This window comes from Poromitra crassiceps, assembly GCF_964638095.1.
Source record: "Poromitra crassiceps genome assembly, chromosome: 2".
Taxonomy (NCBI): domain Eukaryota; kingdom Metazoa; phylum Chordata; class Actinopteri; order Beryciformes; family Melamphaidae; genus Poromitra; species Poromitra crassiceps.
Genome location: NC_139624.1, coordinates 75,178,882 through 75,203,473, shown reverse-complemented (window position 1 = coordinate 75,203,473; position 24,592 = coordinate 75,178,882). Strand labels below are relative to the sequence as shown.

Genomic DNA, 24,592 nt, shown 5'->3' with positions numbered 1-24,592 from the left:
TTATACGGAGTGGTGCCTCCACCCTCGGGTGATGGAACAGGTTTGGGCCAGGTTGGTCGCGCCTGCGTCGATCACTGTGGTTCTCGATCATGATGCGCTAAAAGCGCACGCGTGGCTGAGGGAGGGGCTCTATGCGTTTCCCCCGACCCCCTTGATCCGTCAGGTGTTGGACAGGGTGAGGGAACAGCGCCAACGGCTCGTTTTAGTCTGTTTTGGCCCAGGCAGACATGGTTTGCGGACCTGGTCTCCCTGGCGCAAGATCCGCCCTGGGCATTGCCGGTACGGGCCGATCTCCTATCCCAGGCGGAGGGGGAGGTGTTCCACCCCTCCCCAGGCAGGTGGAAGCTAGCGGTCTGGCTCCTGAACCGGACCAGTTGCTAGCCCAGGGCTTGCCTGATAATGTGGGATGCACTATGCAGCAAGTAAGGGCGTGGATCCAGTGAACTGCAGTGTGCGACCAGTTCTCTGTTTCCTTCAGAGCCTGCTTGACGCGGGTCAGTCCCCACAGTCGCTTAAGGTGTACGTAGCCGCGATTTCTGCTTGCCATATGGGAATTGAAGGGAGCCCCGTGGGGGCGTACCCTTTGGTCTTGCGCTTCATGAAGGGGGCGCGTAAACTGCGCCCGCCGTCGCGGTGCGTTTTTTCCCAAATCGGACCTGGTTACGGTGCTGGACGGGCTAACGGGTCATCCGTTTGAGCCCTTGGATTCCGCCGATTTAAGGGTTCTGTCTTTAAAGACCGCGCTGCTGCTGGCCTTGTCGTCAGGAAAGAGAGTTGGTGACCTGATTGCCCTCTCGGTGCAGCAGGCCTGTGTGGTTTTGGGAATGATGGGCGCAGGGTTACGTTGCGACCTAACCCGGCGTACCAGCCCAAGAATATTAATGCCAGCTATAGGTCTATGGTTATAGACTTATCGGCATTCTGTCCCCCGCCGTTCAGTTCGGGTGAGGAGAGACGTTTACACATGCTGTGCCCCGTAAGGGCGCTCTCGGCCTATGTGGCCAGGACGCGTTCATTACGCATTACAGATCAGCTGTTGGTTTGCTTTGGGCAAAGGGCCCAGGGCGGACCCCTTTCCAAGGATCGCTTATCACACTGGATAGTGGAGGCGATCGCGTTGGCATACTCTGCCGTGGGCAAGGTTCCCCCGGAGGGTATCAAGGCGCATTCTACGCGAGGTGTTGCGACATCCTCTGCGTTGTTGCGTGGTGTGTCGGTGGAGGACATGTGTGCCGTGGCCTCATGGTCCTCTCATCACACTTTTGTCAGGTACTACAGTCTCGACGTGTCCGGTTCGCAGTTCGCGCATACGGTGCTGTCGGTGGCAAGAAAGTAGTATCGTTGCCACTCTAATATGTCATTCGGTTAGGCATAAACGTTGCCATATGGCCGTGGTTCACCGGTGCCTTTCGGGTCGCCCTTTGGGTGCTCCCGGCAGCAAGGTCGGTTGAATTGAGGCACTAGTGAGAGCTTGAGTTCGAAACGAAGTAAAACGTCAGGGTTGTGCTACAACCCGGGTTTTTACGAGTGAGAACGAGAGCTCTCACTACCCAGCCTTGCTGTGTCGATGCGTCACGGGGTGCGTCGGATCTCAGCTGGAAGAAATTAGAGTGATTATCCCTGGGCTGACAGGACGTGACGTAGTCACGTGGATCCGTGTCAGCCCCAGGGGGTACCACGCCACCTACGGGTGGGTGGTCAGGTTTTAATGATAAGTAATTTTGGAGCAAAATGACAGTCTTCCATAGGGCTGCGTTGCAGCGTTTTAGGCACTAGTGAGAGCTCTCGTTCTCACTCGTAAAACCCGGGTTGTAGCACAACCCTAACGTTTTTCCTGTCAAGTAAACAGTTTTGCCAGAAACTCAATTGAATGGTTTCTCTCCTGTATAACTTCTCATGTGTCTCTTCAGAGACTTGTTCAACTGAACTACTTTCCACACATTGAACTTCAACAAACAAAGACGTTTCTTTGTCTATTTTTGAAAAAAAAAGAAAAAAAAAAAAAGAAAAAAAAATGCGATATGAGATTTCATCTCAACGATACATATCGTGACGTTTTACTATCGCGAGATTTCGTGGGACGATATATTGTGACACCCCTAGTGGTACCCCATAGTTATACTATAACTACAGATCTTGTTACCCTCTAGTTAAAGTCTAAATTCACTCCTTGTACCCCGTAGTTATACTATAACTACACTCCTTGTACCCCGTAGTTATACTATAAGTACAGATCTTGTTACCCTCTAGTTAAAGTCTAAATTCACTCCTTGTACCCCGTAGTTATACTATAACTACACTCCTTGTACCCCGTAGTTATATAACTACATGCTTATTTGTGGGCTGTATTCTAAAGCGTTACCGCCTTTTCTCTGGTCTCTCCAAAAAAGAACTTAGACAACTCCAGCTCATTCAGAATGCAGAGTTCTAACAAAGACTAAGAAAGCTGATCATATTACTCCAGTTCTTAAGTCCTTGCTGCATTCACCCACTATGCTTCTGCTAGCTGGAACAAGCTGCCTGAAGACATCAGATTTGCCCCAACTTTACTTACTTTTAAAAATAGACTAAAGACTTTTATGTTTACCGTCGCTTTTAACTGCTGACAGATTGAAAATGTGTTTTATTCCTCTGTAAGCTTTTTAACTATTGTTGCAACTACTCTGTTGTGATGCTTTTAAATGTCTATTTTATCCTCTTCTTTTATTCTCTTATTTTCTTGTGTCGTCCATCTTACTTTGAATTGCCTCTATCTGATTTTATGCAAACCCAATGCTGTGGCATGTACGGGCAACAGAAGACGCAAGGTAGAGGGTATGCTTGGCGTCCAAACTACAGTATAAAGACAAAGCTGTTATGAAATGCCTATTTTATCCTCTTTTTTATTTTCTTATGTCATCCATTTTATGTGAAGCACTTTGAACTGCATCTGTGTATGAAATGTGCTATACAAATAAACTTGACTTGACTTGACTTAAAAGTAAATTCTTACACCTTTTCAACATCTTCTGAATGCTCAATATATTTACAGATCTACAATGGATCCAGATCATTTGTTGTATGAGTGTTGTACATGCCACAATTGTATAACTTCTGTTTTCAATGTTAAATGTATATAACATTGCAACTTTTAACCTTTACATAATGAGATTTGAAAGCATCAGTCCTCTGGAAAGTGAAAATGTCCAGACTTTACAGTAGGCTTCAAATTACCTGCCACTATGTTATTTGTTGACTCTGAATAAAGCTGCTGTGTGTCTTACGTTCTCCTCCATCTTGGTGAGCTTGTGGTCCAGGCCGTGGGTGTTGGAGCTGCTGGAGACGGGCGAGGCGCTCGTGGACTCAGGCGGGGCGTAGCTGTCGCGTCCCGCCTCGCCGATCAGATCCTCCGTAGCGTTCAAGACCTTCAGCACCTCTGTGGTGATGCTGCACAGAGAGGCCGCAGAGTACTTCTGCTCCACACACGCGCACACACACACGCACACACACACACACACACACACACACACACACAGTTAGTCAATAACATGTCAACTGCAAACTATGCTTCACTTCAGTCCAGTAGAAAGGACATGGTTAAGGATGAATTCTAACAAAATCGACTTTTTGTTTGCTATTCTGCAAAAGTAGATATTCTCTTAAAGCAAGATTCCTGTCATGTATTCTTAATTTTGACTTCTCAGTTTTATTTCAGCACCTCAACCCCATGTGTGGTTGCAAGTTGGGAACGTGATTTGTATATAGCACACTGTGCAGATAAAAATAGCCTCTCCCACCACCTTTTCTGTGAAACGACAGTTCTGCAGACAACACCTTGCTTGTCTGTCATATCTTAAATGAGGTCCACTTGTTCACAATCAGTGGAGTCTATTGAAACCTAATTAGCATGATAATTGAACTGGCTGTCACTGAGAATAGGGCAGAGGAACCACTGCCAAGGTCCATTATTGAACACATTCTAATGAATGGATGCAGATTTTGTGTGTCATCTTTTATTTAATACAAAAAAGAGGACATTTCTGTATATTGTTACAACAGAACACCTACAACATTTTAAAATGTCATGAGGTAAAAAGGCATAAATGTGTTTGAAGTTGAAGGCAAAGTGTCTACTTGTGCAGAATAGCATCCTTCCAGGTCAGACAGTTCAGCTATGTGTCTTACCGTTGTGCCAAGATGCACACATCATACACAAGTTGTGAAAAACACAAACATTTCGCTATTATTTCACATTTCTCTCTGGAAAACATACTAGGAATGAATGGATCTCAATAATCCACAGAGAAATAACGGTAATATTTGGCCCACTGCTGGAAATGTGTCCCGCCCCCCCCCCAGATTTTTTTATCCCATTTTTATCCCCCATCAGTGCTAATTTAAATTTATGTATCCTGGTTGCTGCTCCACCCTCTGCCGATCTGGGGAGAGCCGAAATTGGCTCCATACTTCCTCTTTGGGCAGTAGCCAGCCGCTTCTTTTCACCTGACAGGGGAAGCTTCACCGGTAGGACATAGCACGTGGGAGGATCACGCTATTCCAACGAGTTCCCCTCCCTCCAAACAGGCGCCCCTAACGACCACCAGAGGAGGCACCACTTCAGCGACCAGGATATTGCATGTTTTGGTGTGGGGTTCCTATATGAAGGAAACCCCCAGGGGGCACGGGGAGAACATGCAAACTCCACACAGAAAGGCCCTTTTGACGACCCCACCCGGGCGGTGGGCAATCGAGGACATGCGGACGGGCACGCACTCCTTCAGTGCTCAGTGTCCCAGGTGGGAATCGAACCCAGGACCTTCTAGCTGTGATGCGACAGCGCTTACCACTGCGCCACCGTGCCCCCCCACACTGCTGGAAATGTTTGTCTCCCATTCCAAGTCTGACATAACTTCAAAATGGATGAGCAAAGATTGACCCAGTTTTTTCAAGCCCAATCAGTTGCTTTGTGAACACGCACATCCATCCATGCTTGACCTGTGAAGAACAATCAGATGGTGTAGGAAGAAGGTGGAAAATGTGAAGGAGGAGCAGGAGTAACGGGCAATCGGAAGGTTCCAAGAAGAAGACAAAGGAGCTGCTGATAACTTCTGTAAAAACAGTCCATTTTAAAAAGTGATGTATGGTGACATTTGGTTGCAAAAAGAAAAGTAATGCTCCCAATCGCAATTAATGAGGGAATTGCTGGGGAATTGTTGGGGAATCAGGAATTAAACAGCCACCAATTTTCAATCAAGCAATAATACATTTTCTAATTTGGTTTAAAGACAATCAGTTTGGCTTTAAAGCAAAGCATAGTACTGATTTGTGTATATACTGTATGCTTTGAAAGAAATTGTTGAGACCTATAGAAGGCAGAATTCTTCTGTACTAATTGGTTTTATTGATGCCTCCAAGGCGTTTGACCGGGTCAATCACCATAAACTGTTTTTAAAACTGAGTCAAAGAGGTGTGCCTGGCAGCATAACCCGTCTCCTGGCATACTGGTATGCCAACCAGAATATGCAGGTCAGATGGGGCAATAGAGTATCCACCCCCTTTGGTGTTGGTAATGGGGTGAGGCAGGGGGGGTTACTCTCCCCAGCTCTATTCAATCTATACATGGATGATTTATCTGACCAGCTAAATCACTGTAGGACTGGTTGTATGATTGGTAATACCTTAGTCAACCACCTTATGTATGCGGACGATTTGGCCATCGTCTCCCCTAGCAGTGCTGGGTTTCAACAACTATTGAATATCTGCTCCATCTATGGTGTCAAATTCGATGTAAAGTACAATGCCAAAAAAAGTGTGGTTATGATCTGTAGAACTAAAGGGGACAGGGATCTCACTTTTCCTGCTTTTTATTTGTCTGATAATGTTTTATCTGTCTGTGTTAAAACTAAATATCTGGGTCATTTTATGACAGACCAAATGTCTGATGATGACGACATGTACAGACAGCGCCGTATGTTATATGCCCAGGCTAACATGTTGGTTAGGAAATTCCACTTTTGTTCTGAGGAGGTAAAGATAAGTCTCTTTAGGGCCTACTGTACCCCTTTGTACACTGCCCCCCTGTGGGTTAAGTATAAAAAAGCTAGCCTCCACAAACTCCAGGTTGCATACAATGACTGTATGAGGATTTTGCTGAGAAAACCCAGGTGGACTAGTGCAAGTGAACTGTTCTGCCATGCAGGTGTCAGCACTTTTCAGGCACTTTTAAGAACTTTGATGTACAAATTTATTGGGCGTCTAAATGTCTCTCAGAACTCGAATATCATGCTACTAACCAACCCTGGTATTAGTTCTGTCAGATACCAATCACATATGTGGAGGTTTTGGTATAAGTGCCTTTTATAGATATACTGTGTATTTGTGTGTTCTCTGAATTGTTGTCTGTTGTTATATCTGGACCCTGTGTCTGCAAATAAAGTTGATGATGATGATGATGTTATGGAAGATTGTTTAGAGTCTATCCATTATGAGCATATCTAAACAGATTTTTGAAGTCTAGGACTTGCTGATTGAAAAATTATCTCTTTGGAACTTTTAGACTACACTTAAAAAAAAGAAAAAAAACTGGGCCATTTCATTTTGCTCTATTTCCAAGCAACAAACATGTAACCAAATTTCACTGATAGCTGCCACACAGTATTTACATGTCAAGAGCTCAGCTAATTAATTTGAGAGTGGATGTACAAAACAAGTGGTGGTGATCTTTTGGAACTACAGTACTGTATATATGAGAATGCTGTTCACAAAGGAAATAATATGATTTTAATAACCACCATTTTTCATTAACAATTAAGAATGACTCAATGCGTTGACTACCGCTCAGCGTTATTGGAGCAGCTTGCTTGACCACTAGCGTGTTTCCAAATTCAGGCCTTCACCTCCGGGGTGAAGAGGTGAAGTAAAGCAGGGGTTCTCAACCTGGGGGTCGGGACCATCGACATATATGGTCGGGACCCTCCCGGGGGGTCGCGAGATTATTTTGGGGGGTCGCGGGATGATTGTAAAAAAAGAAAAGAAAAAGTAAAAAAAAAAAGTTTTCTTCCATGGTTATTAAATCTTCCATACCAATTATTATAAAGCTATATATACACTATAAACTGTATAAAAAAGATTTCAGCAAGTGAGGGAAATCAGTTTGTGAATGTGAGCACACTGGGAAGTCATTGGTTTGGTTGGGCAGTGGTGGGAGGGGGGGTTGCGAACCCCAACCTAAAGGTTTTTGGGGGTCGCGGGTCAAAAAGGTTGAAAACCACTGAGGTAAAGCAGTGGTTCTCAAACCTTTTCACATCACCATAGGTGTAGTGCCGGTAGAACGCGGGGAACGCCATTCCCATACTTCTCCAAGCAGTGTTTTGTGTGTGTCAACGTGTGTGTGTATGTGGAGCCAATAAAACGAGTGAATCTGGACAAAGTTGTCATTCGTCTATATTTAAGGTGGGCTGAATGATTCACATGGCATCAACACGTGGCTTGAAGGAATAAGGAAACATTCCACCTTCACTAATATTTAAGGTGGGCTGAATGATTCACATGGTATCAACTCGTGGCTTGAAGTTAGACGGAAACACTCCACCTTAACTAGCTAGTGGCATTTTCAGCATCAAAATATGTTTTTTTTCTCCCAGTACCTCACGATAAGTAAAGATGAAAAGGCAGCCAAACATTTTCGGACCAGTTGCTAAAAAGGTACGTTTACAATCATTTAGAAACAATGTTAAAAGCTGTTTTGGCACCAGGCAGGCACACGCCCCCTTAAGCCTGGAGCTAACAGATAGGTTGGTTAGCTTCTGACGCTAGCTACGCTAGCTGCTAGTACTAGCAGGACAGTCGGTCACCTGTTCACATAGGAGTTGTAGGATCACATGACAGTAAAATTGACCAATCATATCGTTCCTAACAGTAAATGGGTGGGCCAAATTAGTGTACTCTAGTAAGAGAGTGGCGTCAGCGGAGGACCAAAATGCGAGACTCATTAGCCAATGAACAGCGAGGAATGGGTCTCGCGCTGCTTTTGCATGCTAAAATAAAGCTGATAATGTACAATTTGATTCAAGGGATGAAAAACCCTTTCAAAGTACAACACAAACTGTCTATTTTGCTGCAACTCGACAGTGCTGCTTTTTTACTCAAGAGTTCCACTTTCTACTTCCTGGAAAAAAACTGGTCCATTGGAGTGAATGAAGATGTCGGAACTCTTCTATTATATGGCTCTGGGCCAAATCAGCTACGTACGGAAGCACACCGGTCCGGTTTCTCAGTTTCTGCACATGCGCAAGTGGTGTAAATTTTACTATGGAGTGCACGTTACATTACCGAGATTTCTTTTCAATTAAGGCTAATCAAAAGTTAGCGTTAATCACCAGATTGCAATTTGCATCGCCAGAATTCGCCACAAAATGGTAAGTTACTTACTAAAAATGCCAGCCGCCATGCCAAATGATGATCAATTATGCCTTGTGCAACTTGTGTGATACTTGAGACTTGTTTAGCTTAGCTGTTTGTGATAACTGACTCTGTCATGGGCTACTTCTGCAGTGTCTAGAGCAGTGGTGCCCAATTTGGGGCCCGCGGGCCAAGCTTGGCCGCCACAGATTTGGGGGTGGATTTCTTTTTTTTTTTTCTTTTTTTTTGCAGGCCAGGCGACCGGGCAGTTGCCCGACGTGCCCGATTATGCAGTCCGCGCCTGAATCGAGATGTCAGGACTCTTCTATCTACGATTAACGTTAATTTTGTGCAGCTGGTATTCTCTCTCCCCGACTATCACACGGGTGTGAGGCATTGCTATCTGAGGATTGATTGCTCCTGATTGGTTGGCTGAATCACCTGGTTGGGGGGTGAGCTCTGATATTTGATCCCTCCCCAGTCACTGGCTTTACACCAGCTCAGCAAGATGGACAGATCATCATCACGGCAGTGGCACACTGACAAAAGAAAGTTTAGGACGGAGTGGCAAGACGAGTATTTTTTTACCGAAGTAAATTCAACAGCGGTTTGTCTCATTTGCAGACAGAGAGTGGCTGTTTTGAAAGAGTACAATATACGTCGCCACTACGAAACTGATTTTCAAAGTACCTTGAGGATTTTCAAGTTGTGAATTAAGTCAAATTTCTCTCTTGATTACAAAGGTGGAAAATACAACTGTTTTTAACTGGGTGTTTACTGATTAAATGTTTAAGCTCCCCACAAATGCAGATGTTTTTTTTTATATATATAACCAATTGCAAATTATTACAATTACCAAACAGATAAAAAGTAGATTATTATATTGAAATGTTATTTTAGATTTAGAATGTTAATTTTCTATAAAACACAATACATTTTAATGTAATTCCACGTTTATTTTTGGCCCTCGGCCCTCCACCCAGATTGAGTTTTGGCCCTTCATGGGAAATAATTTGGGCACCCCTGGTCTAGAGGACACAATAAGTTAAGTCGTGTGTGTCAGTGTAGTGTGTGTGCGTGCGGGGGGAACTGTGCGTGTGCCGGGGGAGGGGGGTGTTCCGCATAATAGGTGCATTCCCCCACTTCTCAAGATAGCACTACACCTCTGCACATCACGGACATGTAAACTGACACAAATTAGACCACGGACCCCAATTGATAAAATTTTGTCCCAGGGTCCCCATCTGATAAGATTTGTTTTACTTTTAGATGTTTGAGTACAAAAAAGTTATGAAACCCATGACCAAAATAGTCATACATTCTGTCATTGTGTTACTTATTAATTACAGTGAAAATAAGTAATCCCCCTTTTTGCTGCATGGGGACCCCCTGGAAACCCCTCAAGGACAACTGAGGGTCCCTGGAGCCCCACTTTGAGAACCGCTGAGGTAAAGAACGGACATTTTCTCCTTGGAATAGATGAGAAAGGAAGTGAGCGAGTGAGCGGTGAAGAGAGATAGATGTAATTCGATAATGTGTTAGTCACAGCGCTGAAGCTTTGATCAGTAGGATCGACACATTGATCCCTCTCATCCAGACACACTCACACAGTGACAGTCTGAAAGAACCAGCTTAGGCTGACGATGATGAGAGTGGCAGCTACTGTAGGTAGGGAGACGGAGGATGACACTCGACTCAAAGACAAGAGCAACCCTCTTATGCCTTTCTTAACCACCACTCGCCCAATGATTTACAAAGAAACAGAGGAGCAAAAGATGGACGATGGAGGATATTTACTGGGGGGATGGTCGATGGAGAAATGGATCTTGGGTGTGAGAGTCTATGGCTCTCATCCACTCCAGAGCCACAGCATCACCATGCAGATCAAACGCGTGCACGCGCACGCACACACACACACACACACACACACACACACACACACACACACACACACACACACACACACACACAACACATGCACAACACACACACACACACACACACACACACACACACACACACACACACACACACACACACACACACACACACACACAGCATGTGTTCTGCATGGGTTTTTATAGACAGTAAAAGAGATGTAGTATTTATTTATTAGAGTTGTATACGGTATTTATCTAATTAATGTCTGCCGGCGCTTTTGGAAAAATCAGGTGAGATCAACAAGTTCAGTTGAAGAAAAGGAGTGTCTCGCCCTTGTAAAAGGTTATACTGTCCTTTGTAAAAAATAAAATAAAATAGGTTACTCAAAAAGAAAGTCCAAGGCACTGTGGTGTTAATACAAAATCAATACTTGAACTTGAAAAGCCTTTCTTAGTACATGGCAAGATTCAAATCTACACTGCCCTGTAACAGGTTTCAGGGTCAGTTTGCACTGCCCTCTAACAGGTTTCAGAATCAGTTTGCACTGCCAGGTTTCAGAATCAGTTTGCCCTGCCCTGTAACATGTTTCAGAATCAGTTCACACTGCCCTGTAACATGTTTCAGAATCAGTTCACACTGCCCTGTAACATGTTTCAGAATCAGTTTGCCCTGCCCTGTAACAGGTTTCAGAATCAGTTCACACTGACCTGTAACAGGTTTCAGAATCAGTTTGCACTGCCCTGTAACATGTTTCAGAATCAGTTCACACTGCACTGTAACATGTTTCAGAATCAGTTCACACTGCCCTGTAACATGTTTCAGAATCAGTTCACACTGACCTGTAACAGGTTTCAGAATCAGTTCACACTGCCCTGTAACATGTTTCAGAATCAGTTCACACTGCCCTGTAACATGTTTCAGAATCAGTTCACACTGCCCTGTAACATGTTTCAGAATCAGTTCACACTGACCTGTAACAGGTTTCAGAATCAGTTCACACTGCCCTGTAACATGTTTCAGAATCAGTTCACACTGCCCTGTAACAGGTTTCAGAATCAGTTCACACTGCCCTGTAACAGGTTTCAGAATCAGTTCACACTGCCCTGTAACAGATTTCAGGGTCAGTTCACACTGCCCTGTAACATGTTTCAGAATCAGTTCACACTGCCCTGTAACATGTTTCAGAATCAGTTCACACTGCCCTGTAACATGTTTCAGAATCAGTTCACACTGCCCTGTAACAGGTTTCAGAATCAGTTCACACTGCCCTGTAACAGATTTCAGGGTCAGTTCACACTGCCCTGTAACATGTTTCAGAATCAGTTCACACTGCCCTGTAACATGTTTCAGAATCAGTTCACACTGCCCTGTAACAGGTTTCAGAATCAGTTCACACTGCCCTGTAACAGGTTTCAGAATCAGTTCACACTGCCCTGTAACAGGTTTCAGAATCAGTTTGCACTGCCCTGTAACATGTTTCAGAATCAGTTTGCACTGCCCTGTAACAGGTTTCAGAATCAGTTCACACTGCCCTGTAACAGGTTTCAGAATCAGTTCACACTGCCCTGTAACAGGTTTCAGAATCAGTTCACACTGCCCTGTAACAGGTTTCAGAATCAGTTTGCACTGCCCTGTAACATGTTTCAGAATCAGTTCACACTGCCCTGTAACAGGTTTCAGAATCAGTTCACACTGCCCTGTAACAGGTTTCAGAATCAGTTTGCACTGCCCTGTAACATGTTTCAGAATCAGTTTGCACTGCCCTGTAACAGGTTTCAGAATCAGTTTGCACTGCCCTGTAACATGTTTCAGGGTCAGTTTGCACTGCCCTGTAACATGTTTCAGAATCAGTTTGCACTGCCCTGTAACATGTTTCAGGGTCAGTTTGCACTGCCCTGTAACAGGTTTTGAAGTACAGTAAATGACTGATGAACTGGGACTCTGCTGTCCAGCACAGGCGATACTCAACCCAGTTACACCAAAATAAAGTGTGTGATGCAGGCTTGAGAAGCCTAATCTGCTCAAGGACAGCAAAAAGCGTGTCAAGGAACACTTCAGCACATGCAAACCTGCATGCATGTGCATTTAATGTCAATGTTGTGTCTATACAGCCTGTGTTTGAAAGCATGTGTAAGGTTGTGTGTTTGTAGCAAGCATGTGTATGTCTTGTGGTCGGGGGTTGGAGGCCATGTGGTGTCTTCAAGCATGGCATCCTGCTAAGACTATCCCAGAAGGTCTTTGCTTTCTCGATGATGCTTCTCACCTGATGCAAGAGAGAGGAGAGTAACTGAAGCCTCTGCTGCTGTTGCTCCAACTCATTCTGTCCCTCCTGATGCGCGCGCACGCACACACACAGACACCCAGAGAAGGAGGGGGAAGGAAAAACACAAGACGATGGAGAGAGAGAGAAGTATGGATTGATTGTCACAGAGATATATGGGTAAGAGAGGAAGGACAAAGATGATGAAGACAGATGTTGAGGGTGGGTAGACAGAAAAAGAATAAATAAATAAATGAGAAGACGACATTTAGAAGCAGACAGACAGCTCAGACATTCCCCACCACTTGCAGGAGTGACCGAAGCAGAAGAAAATCAATGGAGTTTCTGCCTATCTCCTCACCTGTCCATCCGACAGCGCCCCCTCCAGGGATGAGGGGGTCATAGCAGGCGAGCTGGCGCTGGATCCACTCCTTGCTTCCTTCTCCACCTCTCTTTTTTGTTGCCTCTTACTTTGCCTGTTTCCCTCTCCTCTCATTTGCTCCTTGTCACCTGCTTTCTCCTCCAAACTGTCCCCCGCTCTCCCCCACCTCCTCTCCCTCACTCTCCCCTCGTCTCTCAGTGACGGACTTTCCCTTAGTCTCTCTCTTCTTTTTAGCTCTGGTCCATTCACTCGTTCCACCGTTTCACCTCCTTTTTCCTGACTGCTCGACCTGTCTCTTAGTCTCTCGCTCGCCCCCTGCCTTTCTCTTTCCCTGTCGTTTGGTCGCGGCTTCTCTTTCTGTCTGTTGCTCTCTTTGCCGCACTCGTCCTCGGACGAGCTGCTGTCCTTGCTGTTGGCCTGACTGACCAGCTGGTTCAGTTTGGATCTTAGTTCCCGTTCCAGAGGGTCCCCAGAGCCAGATCCGGGCCCCGAGCTGCCGGGGGAGTGCTGGAGCCCGGGGGCCAGGGAGTGGGGCAGAGTGGGGCTTGGGGCCGCTGAGTTAGGGGCCACTGTGTCCAAGTCCTCCGGTTCAGGTGTCATGGCATCTAAAGTGAAGACCTCGGGTCCGGCCGTGGCCATTGGCATAGAGACAGCAGTGGGCACAGTGTCAGGAACTGACTGGTCCTCACTTAGACTCCTCTTCAAAAGCGCGTTGAGTAGAAAGCCACTGCTCTCCTTGGAGAGAGAGAGTGCAGGGGAGAGAGACAATGACAGAGAGAGAGAGAGACATACAGAGAGAGCAAGAGGAGGTGTTAAAGAAAAGTGTACCTGAAAACATTATTCGCCTTAAATTGTTATTATTACGAAATAAATAATTCAGATTTCAAACACTCATCAATTAGTCAAGTTCTAAAGAGATTAGTTGCATCTGAATGGCATCACCAAATAAATGTATTTCTCAATGACAAAGGAACAGTAATTTGCTGCCCCCTAGTGGGGAAATTATATTTCACAACAAAACGGCACAATTTCTCACTGACAGAATATGGTTCACGGGACTTCTAAGTGAATGATTCTTGATCACCAATGAGTATAACTGTAGGTGTGGCATCTTACTTGTACTAATGGGTAGATGGACTGTGTGAGGCTCTGGCCTCCAGGCTTCGCCTGCTCTGTTGACGCCTCTCTCTTGCTCTTTCTGCGTCTTCGTGACCTTCGAATTGGGTCGTTCTGCCTCTCCTCGGCATCGCTGCTGTCTCCTATCACCTAGGGGTCAACGACTTTTACTATTCATTCATCAATCACTGAATTTACTCATTTTTCAACCCCCCCCCCGCCTCATTACATGTCCAGGAGGGAAAATCACATGTTTTCCCTGTGTCCAATGGTATAATGTGAAGGAAAATCACCTTCGGGTTAAAGTTCACATCAAGTGCCTCTGGGTGGAGCGGATACGGAGGGAGATTCTGATGGTGTTGGTGGGATAGCGACTGGTGCCCGGGGTGTAGGTGCGTGTCTGGCGGTCCTCTCTTCTTCAGCAGGTTGTGGGGCGGTTTGTGGGGATGCGCTGATGGCACCGACGACGCCTCCGAGTCAGAGTTGAGGGTCTCGGTGTTGGTGTACTGGCCCGACGACGGCGAGGTGGCGGGGAGGTGCTGGGTGTACGTCCACTCGGGGTCGTGCTGCGAGTCCGTGTAGTACGTGTCGTCGGACAGCTTGCGGCGGAACTGTCGCAGCGCCGCGCCCCAGCCGCCTTCGTCGTGCTCGTCGGAGTCGGAGCCCATCTCGTCGTAGGCGGAGACGACGCCGGACTCTTTCTCCAACACGCTGAACACCAGGCTCTTCCGCTTGGTCAGCAGGCCCGGCCGGGACAGCTGCGAGCTCTGCAGGGCGATCCAGTTACCGTCTGGGCTCTGCAACACCGACGACGCACCTGGAGCGGCACGACCACACAGGACAAACGTTACAAAAAGAGTTAAAAAGCAAAACTCTTTTCCAGCTGCACGGTCTTCAAAAGTCTGGTGGAATTAGTGAAGAGGTAAAACAATGCATAATAATCTATATGGTAATAGACTGAAGATTTGAATTCATGTCAAGATTTTTCTTTTTTAATTTAGGATATTTGAATTGACTGCCTTGGTCATTCTTCAGCACTGTAATAGTAATACAAAGTGAAAAGTATACATACACAAGGCTAAAAATCATTGCGAGGATGGCAGGAAACGTAATTTATGATCGTATCCATAACCAGACTTTCCATAATCTTGATGAGTCAAATGTTAAATGGCCTTACCACCTGAGAGAACCTCAAACATGTATATCTCAATGTGAATTTGCCAAGTTAATTGATAAATGATAGCTCTAGTGGGCAAATTATTTCAATTGAAAAGGGACATGGTAGGTGGACATAGGCTACTGCGGTCTTCCCACATTTTGACCTAAAGTGCAGATTAAACCATCTCATATTAAACCAAATGCTCACAGAAGGGACAGAAAATGTTTGCTGCAATGGCAGCGGTGCATCAGAGGACAACTGCTTGGCTAATAAATGTGAAAGATCTGGACAACAACTCATAACAGTGTGTGATCCTCACTGGAGTTGTCCAGGCGGTCCACACTCTTCCAGCTGGGCAGGCAGGCAGCCTTGGCCTCCCTCTTCAGAGAGGAGTACTCCTGGAAGCCTCTGGCACCCTCCTCCTCTGGGCCTTTCTCTGGGGAGTCGTCACTAGTTAGGGAGAACGCCGACCGTGACCGCTGCAAACACATGCATCGAAATACACACACACACGCACACACACAGGTAGAAACACACAAACAAACATAAGCTAACAAAAAACTGCATAAACGCACATACGTGTGAAGCTCTGCCATCAAAAAAACTCACACTTACCGGTACATGCAAACACACACAAACACAATTCACGTACAAACTTGGTCACCACCACTAAATAGTCAATTCAAGGTATTTCCATTCTGCATGGACAGCTATAAAGTGGGTGTCAATAACATTCAGGCCTGTCTCTTTCCCAAACTCACTGAGCCTCATTTCTAAAAAAAAATTATGCATTTATTTTACACTAACGAGCAAATCAAAGCAGAACAAAGCATTTATTTATTCTTAAACCCATTTCTATGATCACCATAAGGACATTTTCCTTCCATTTGGCCACGCTCCACATTGAGGTCAGAGGGCAGGATCAGCTACAGAACAGGGGCTGTGAGGAATTCTTGCTCAAGGACACGTCGGCAGTGAGGATGCTTGCCAACTCTGAGACTATAAAGTTGAAGGACTGTCTCCCGGCTCACGACGCCACAATGCTGCCTGAGAATGCTTGAAATGTAATTTTCATATTTTTTTTAATGTTTTTTGAAATGATTGCACAATTGCCATGAAGGATCAAGTCAAAAGTTTTTTGTCCCCCCCCCCCCCCCCCCAGATATTCTCAGGTCTCAGACAGACTTTCAGACAAAGGAGCTCCAGACAGATGAAGGCTGTCTGGACAGAAGCAGTAGTGCATAAGCCAACATCTAATAATACATCAGAGAGGACAGCCCTTGACTGTCTGGTCAGACTACTTCCCATCTGTGCAGGAGTGTGTGGGCTGGTGGTTGTGATTCCCCATTCTCATCAGTAGATGGCGGTAGCAAACAACTAATAATGAGAGACCGCACACGCGTGGAAATGTCCTAACAGAGATACAGTAGCAAGATGAGGAAAACCATCCAAAATGAGGAACTTACATCTACAAAGGGCTGTTAGTTGCTTAGGGCAGAGTTTTCCATTAGGCTTAGAATGAAGGTTATATTAAAAGGGGAATGTCACCAATGTTAGTAATTTCTGTGTTATTTCTGTTTCTCAGGATAGATGATGATTACATGATTACTACATTCTCTATGGAGCAGCGCCACATTACATCACAAACGTAAGGCTTAATTCTCCAGTTTCTAGCTTTAGGAAAGAGTGGTCCAGTAACGTTACGGTCATAGTGGTGACTGGTGAGAGTTTAGGTTCAATGTAAATATAGGGGGGCAGGTGTGTGTCCCGGTGGTCTGGTCCTCACAAGTCCTGCAATGCAGGAGGGGTGGGGTCGTCAAAAAGGGCCTTTCCGTGTGGAGTTGACATGTTCTCTCCGTGCTCCCCCGGGGTTTCCTCCAGATAGGAACCCCCGCTTAAAAATAATAATAAAAACAAAATCATGCAATGTGTGTGTGTGTGTGTGTGTGTGTGTGTGTGTGTGTGTGTGCGCGCGCGCGCGCGCGTGCGCGTGTGTGTGTGCGTGTGTGTGTGTGTGTGTGTGTGTGTGTGTGTGTGTGTGTGTGCATGCATGCGTGCACATGCGTGTGTGTATTTGCATTGCATTACATTACTCGGTGACAGTGAGTGTGTTTGCAGAGAGCTGATAAAGAGAGCCTGTCCCATGGCGGGGCAGGCAGCTGAGGAGAATGCCTGTGTATCTAGCAGCACTTTGAGCTTGGCTGAGTGGAACAGAGAGGAGGGCAAACAGCTCTGATACTGCACTCACACATGGGATGACGACAAATCCCCACAGTGGTCCCTGCTGAGTGGTACGTGCTGACTGCTCCCTAGTCTCGCTGGCCAGCCTCCTCTCCCTCCCGTCCGAGGAGTCTGGCGCCGCAGGTCTCCATAGTGGGATTGCGATGGGCGGCGCTTAGCGGCAGTGCCCTTGGAAAATAGTTTCAAACAATCCAACTTGCCGTTTTCTGCGTGTAGCAACGAGCTAGCGTGTAGGTTTCTGCCGTTAGCTTATTAGCTAGTTAGCGTTGTTGTTTTCCCTGAGGCGACAGGGGACTATTTACAGCAACACACAGGGAGGAGGGAGCGGAAGCCACTCTGATTGACATGGTCGGATTAGGCTCGTTTGAGATGACTGCCGCCTCGCCTGGAAAGCAGACGAGAGCAGGCGAGCACAGTCAGGCGAGGCGTCAACAAGTCGAACACCCCCGACGGCACACTTCCTGCTGCTTTTCTTCTTCTACCGTTTTGTTTAACGGTTTAACTCAAACGAGCATAGGCTCGTTTGAGATGAGCAAATTCTGCGCAGATTCGACCAGCGCCTTGCTTGCCCCGTTGCATGATGGTTAGAAAGTTGTCCGACTTGCTCCGTCCTGCCCGACTGCGTGAGTCACGTGACTCTCGCGAGAGCGAGGCGGGCGCAGATTTGGAGCGAGGCGCCGCAGTTGCTCCCCACCAACTGCGCCCGACTGCGGATGACAGAGGATGACGAGAAATGCATCAAGCTGAGCGCCCATTGGTTCAACACAGGTGCATCACAAACCCACAGTGAAGTGTAGAAACTTCAATTTTATATCTATTCCAAGCTGTCACTCCATATTTTACATAAATACCACCTGGAATGCCTACATTAAAATAAAAATAAGGAATCTGAAGGGCTGTGTTATTTGAGCAGTGAGTGTGGGTGGCGCTAATGCATGTTTTAATTTGTTTACAAACCGCTGTTAAACCAAACGGTAGAAGAAGAAAAGTAGCAGTGAGTGTGCCGTCGGGGGTGTTCGACTTGTTGACGCCTCGCCTGACTGTGCTCGCCTGCTCTCGTCTGCTTTCCAGGCGAGGCGACAGTCATCTCAAACGAGCCTAATGACAGAGCTTCTTAAGCGGGGAGTGGACATCCGGCAGCGTCTGAAACCGACGCCTCCAATGGGAGAGCAGAGTAGAGCAGGGGAGCGTTTATCCCAGTTATGGAGACCTGCGGCGCCAGACTCCTCGGACAGAAGGGAGAGGAGGCTGGCCAGCGAGACTAACTGGTCCCTGCTGACTGCCAATGTGAAACACTGCCAGGTGTTTGTATATTGCTGCTGATGCATGTGAATGTGTCACTCTGACTCTGCGTGTGTGTATAGCTCTGTTTACTTCTCACATCTGGCCCAATTACTGAAACAACTCTCAAAACCGGAATACCGTAGGTCATTTTTCAGGTTTAACAAGATTCTATTGCGACAGAGCCACATTACTGGTGTGTTATCCCTCACCTGTAGCCCAGGTCACAGCCAATCAAAACCAACATCTTAATGAACCTTCACATCTGTAACGTCTCGTCCACGCCTGTGTGTCAGTGCAATGGACCGCACAGAGCTTTCAGAACCGCTGACAACCACACTCACTCATCCCAATCTCTTCACTAGTTTGAACCTGTTTTAGCCAGTCAATGACTCAATTTGAATCCAGAACAACTAATACACATAAAAACACACAGACACAGCAACAATCTGCTGTGGTGAGATCCATTCAAGTGAACAAGTCACCCGGGATCCAAGGGTCACGCGGTGTCAGAGGTAGTAGGAGGTCTTAAATCGCACCTGATTCCCCATGAGGCAACTAAAGGTTGTGTGAGTGAGAATCAATTGGATTTCATAGATTTTCTCAGTCTGCTCTGAGCTTCTAAATCTGTCTGGGAAAGACTACAGTATGTTCCCGAGTCATCGGGTGTATAAAACGCACGAGTGAACGAGTGAACCCGTAACCCCCAAATCACTTCAACTAGCAGCTCGCAGTATGTCATGTGGGGGCGTGTGTACATTTACATGAGTTTTCTGGCTGGCAAAAATGTTACAAATCCTGAAGATTCACTGCTTTTAACAGAAAAATATGAAATGTAGAAGGTTTTAAATCCTTTCAGAAATACAAGTCGAAAGAAAGCTGTAGCCCAAATAATGCCTCTTAGAATATCACAACTTAAGTAAGTCCCTACCTGATCTATCAATAATGCTTGTAAAAATGTTTTTAACTTAGTTTGACAATTGCTTCGAGTATTAAAATTTAATGCATTAATTAATTGCATGTTATATTTTACACACAATGGCCAGCAAACGCTGAACAACCCTTAAAAAACTAGTGTGCGTGCGTGTGTGTGTGCGTGCGTGTGTGTGTGCGTGCGTGTGTGTGTGCGTGTGTGTGTGTGTGTGCGTACAACGTGGGCAGCCGTTTGCTTCTTTATGAGGTGAAAGGAAAAATGCTAGTTCAGCAGTGTGGGTCAAATAATAAGCAGGAAATAACATCTACTATTTCTGTTACAAACCACATATTCTTTTTACATTATCTGTGAACCAAAGGGAAACTTTATTTTTTTAGTCTCATTGTGTTCGCCAAGTTGACTTACAAATTTGGCTGCTCTGCTCTCAGACAAACTGTGATAACTTTGAAAAGGAATAAAGACAGTAATAAAGACTGACTGATAGCATTTTATTCTTGGTTCTGACGACACCACTTTTAGCCTGATTTTAAGATGACATGGGGGACTCAGTCTCATCCATATGGCCTGCATAGCTAATCCTGTGTGAGAGAGAAAAGCCTCTTGCCTCCTCATCAAGTTGCAGGCAGTATTTCAAACTGGTTTAATTTCCAAGACTGAAATCTGGACGCATTTGGATCAAGCTGCGATGTGAGACGAAGTGCGGCACAAATCTCTGACAGCAAGAGAAGGAAAACAGGGAGAATGAGCCAGAAAATAATATGAACAGCAAATGAGGCTTCCGGTCTCCGATGAACTCCAATCAAGTTTGTGCAGCATGTCAAAATTCTGCTTCTATTTTCACAGTCTATATAGAGCCTGTTAGGACTTTGAAAGTCTGCAGGTGGCGTTAGTTCTACCCCACAAGTATCCACATGTCCTGTGTGCATAGACTGACCCAGAGGGCGTAGGAGGACCTGAAGGGGTCCTGTGATCCCTGGGAGGAGGCTTGGGGCTGGGAGGGGGAGGGCAGCTCGCTGGGCTGGATCAGAGGCTGAGACTGAGGCCACACAAAGTCGTACTCTGTCTGCATCTCTGCAGAACGCTTCCTCCTCTGGATGATCTGACAGGGAAATATAAGGTAGGAAAGAAGAGGAAGACAAGACAGAAAGGTGAGAAGTATAAAATGAGATGGTGACACAAAAGACATCTAGTGGTATAACCTGTTTAGTAGTGCATAGTATGCTTTAACCCAATGTTAATAAGCTAAATGCAAAGTGGAAAATCAAAATGCAGTCGCACAGTAGCGCTTATTTCCTCCGCTTTGGCATGCATAATTTGTGCCATAATGAAATTTTAAATCCAATAATCCAGTTTCCATTTTGAGTTTTCATGTAATAGTCGGCACATTCTTTGGCAACCTAAAAGTGGAGAAGAAAAATCGGTTTTTACTTCACTTTCAAAGACTTGTCCCGCTTTATGGTTAAAGGAAGGCTTTGCTGATGTTCAACCAGCTTTCTATCATTATAATGTTGGTAATAGATCGAGAGCCCTAACGAGCTTAAAGTGTAACTTACCCCCAAACACTTTTTTTCAGCTTTTAACCAATATGACTTTGGGGGTGGTGTGTGAATAATTCTGGTCAGAATTTCCACATTTGAGACCAAACTGTTACCATTGTACCATTTGTACCATTTCAGCCGCATAAGTGCCCTCTATGGGTTCAACCCTGCTTTTTTTTGCCATCAAAACTGCACAACATGTGGTACAACCTGACGTCACGTTGTACCAAAGACTATGGGATTTCAAGATAGTAACTGCCCTACTCCCCCTGTACCCTTTCCCGGCTCCTCACAACTCCAAGCCTATTCCCATGATGTCACAAGCATTTTCCTACCAATATGGCGCTACAATACACACAGCTCATTGGCTGTTTGTGTCACTTGACTTGTTAATCACCTGTTAATTGATTACAATCGCCTGTTATTTTCCTACCAACATGGCCATGCGGTGATGTACAGTAACATAATACTATTAATAAAAGCCACTATAATCATAAATATAAATAAAAGGAAGGAAATGGCATGGTGTTGCTGTAAATCATTCCCAACCTTGTTCATACTAAGAAGCCCTAATTTAGTTCACATTTGGGCTATGGACCCCCAATATGATGAGATTTGATTTCTCAGATGCAAATAATTTTTTTATGTAGCCTAGATATGATTTTGTCCAGAATTCCATATATATTAGGTTGAGAGACAACAGAGAATCTTGGAATCCTCCCAATGACCACTGGTGGCCCCCTGACCCCACATTGGCTAATACTGAATATCAGACGTGAGCAGACGTGAGCAGCGTGAGGACGTACTACAGAGACAGGATTGTCAATCTGTTTTATTTACTTTTACTCTGAGTTTAACTGGTTTTACAACGATCGCTTGCTGCTCTTATTGTTTAGTGTGTTTTAACCATTCCAGTTTTACGCCTCGCCTTTTATAAGTCTACTCAGTTGCTTTTAATCATGTCGAGCGTGGCTAGTGGCTGACAGCTAGCCAGTTAGCTAGCTGTGCTATCAGTAGCTCCCGGTACATCTACATTCTAGAGCCAGGAAATCTCTGATCAACCAGAGCCTGGAACTCTCTAAACTTGTAAAGAGCCTGCCTTGGGTTGTAGCGGGGCTCGTTTTCAGCCCGGGTCTGCAACCTGAGGTAGTGATCAGCGGACACATTCTCAGGAATAGCCGGCGGCAAGGCTGGTTGGCGCTCCCTGCTATCAGCCTGAAGCTAACCGATAACATAGCAACATCCTGCTAGCTAGCTGAAGAACAGGCACCGATCCATCCCAAAAAACAGCAACACCAGCGGGTACGAGCCAACGGCTTTTGCCCGGCAGCTGCAACCACCATCATGCCTTCACTTACCTCACCATCTGGCTGCGACAGCTTTCTCCGTCTGATCCATAAAGTGTCCATGTTGGAAGGAAGAATCTCCACACTGTACCAGCTCAGGGACGAAGAACTGATCCTCGACTCGCTGATCTCCGCCTGCCCTCCCGCTGCCGTCACCTCTGTCCTCGGGGCTGACTCAACAGACTCCGTGGTCTCGGTGGGCCCAGTTGTCGCCACTTCAGCTGTGGGCGAGCTGGACTCGACTGTCCTGTCCCTGGAGGCTACTGACCGCTGGGCCAACTTGGTTGCTAAGCCCAAAGCCCCGCCCCCGGCCAGTTCCACACCTGTCCAGTCAGTGCCTTGGACAACGGCCGGTCGGGGAAAACATTGTAAGAATCTCCGCTCTCGCTCCCGTCCACCTCCTGTCCCCCAGCTCACCACCAGCAATAAATATTCCATTCTGGACATCCATGATTTTCCTCCACTTCCTGACCACAATATGCCCCCTGTGTCTCCGGAGTCCGATGACCCACCAAACACTCCTCTCCCTCCAGCCATGTCCAATCTGTCCGCCTCGGCTGTCGACCATCGCTCCCAGCGACACGCCCCCTTCTCTCGGCTTGGCTCAATCAATTTCACCCCCCACCCTGCCTCCATCTCCCCGGCTGAGATGACAACTGGTGCCGTTGCCAACTCTCCACCTGGAGCCAGCACTGATCAGGCAGTGGTCCAGTCCACCTCTGGCCAGGGGCAAAGGCGACGGGCGTCATCGTCCTCCTCCGCCCGCCGCAAAATGCTGATGTCAGCTGTCATCAGTCGGACTGGGGGTCCTCCCCAGCACCAGAAAACCGATCCCAAGCCAGCCACCATCTCCTCGTCACCAAATTACGTTACTGTCCAGACTGCCGACTCCCCTCCATGTCCTCTTTTCCCTCCCACCACGTTAATCATTGGCGACTCGATAGTGAGGGGAATCCGCTTTTTTAACGCAATCACACACTGCTTCCCTGGTGCCACAGTCCCCGTTATTGTAGACAAACTCCTTGTCCTTTTACCCTCTCTTCCATCTTCCATAACACGAATAATCGTCCATGTAGGGTCAAATGACGCATCCCGGCGTGAGTCTGTGAGCACCGAAAATAATTTTAATCTCCTTTTTAACGTTTTAAAGAGCAGCGGAAAGACCATTTTTATCAGTGGCCCCATTCCCTGTTTCGGCCGAGGGTCGGAACGTTTTAGCCGCATCCTCCATTTGCACACCTGGCTTAAATCAGTGTGCAGTTCCCACAGCTTGTATTTTATTGATAATTTTAACTTATTCTGGGACCGCGCCTCTCTGTTTAATAGAGATGGGATTCACCCTAACAAGTCTGGTAGCCAAATGCTGCTATGCAATATCCAGCATGCGGTTTTGTCCATCCCAAGCGCATGACTGTCTACTGACCACTTCCAGCACTCTTCCTCATCTGCCACATCTTTGGTCAGTGCGATGGCCATCTCCTGCACTAGCTCCCCCTATCACCCACCCCTGGTATCGCATCCACCAGTCCATTCCTCCCTGCAATCTGTAGCTACATTACACCATATCCCAGTTCAGATCACTCCCAGAACCCCTATTCCACCTCCCTGGCAATCACAAGCCCGCAGATGTGGCGCCGATCACACCAACCTTCGCCCGCTCAGACGTGCCGCATCAACGGCCAGTGTAGCAGAGCTAAATCTCTCAATGGCCCTGATAAATGCTAGGTCACTAACAAACAAGACTTTTGTGCTAAATGACTTTTTCACCTCTCGGGAGTTGGATTTTATGTTCGTGTCAGAAACCTGGCTTCAACCTGGTGATCTTACACCTTTTTCTGAACTTCTTCCTCCTGACTGCTCTTTTCTCAATTCCCCTCGGACCACCGGCAAGGGTGGAGGGTTAGCGACCATTTTTAAATCCACGTTCCACTGTCAGCAGATACCCTCTGACACCTATTCCAGCTTTGAGCTGCAACTCTTTCAGTTAAAACTTTCTTCTCCCGTGCTGTGTGCAGTGGTATATCGTCCACCAAGGATTAACAAGGACTTTATTCAGGACTTTGCAGATTTCCTGG

The 24,592-nt window shown here is 46.3% G+C and overlaps 1 protein-coding gene across 1 annotated transcript in view; it reads right to left on the bottom strand.

Annotated features, from left to right (window-relative positions):
* myripb (myosin VIIA and Rab interacting protein b) overlaps positions 1-24,592 on the bottom strand; it is a gene marked incomplete at both ends in the record, with an annotated part of 348,564 nt that overhangs the window by 38,795 nt on the left and 285,177 nt on the right. Inside the window, 7 exons of the mRNA XM_083663019.1 lie at positions 3,264-3,452; positions 12,524-12,589; positions 12,882-13,637; positions 14,019-14,168; positions 14,312-14,835; positions 15,497-15,656; positions 20,568-20,732. Of these exons, the coding sequence (XP_083519145.1) occupies positions 3,264-3,452; positions 12,524-12,589; positions 12,882-13,637; positions 14,019-14,168; positions 14,312-14,835; positions 15,497-15,656; positions 20,568-20,732 (2,010 nt within the window). The remainder of the gene's footprint in view (positions 1-3,263; positions 3,453-12,523; positions 12,590-12,881; positions 13,638-14,018; positions 14,169-14,311; positions 14,836-15,496; positions 15,657-20,567; positions 20,733-24,592) is intronic.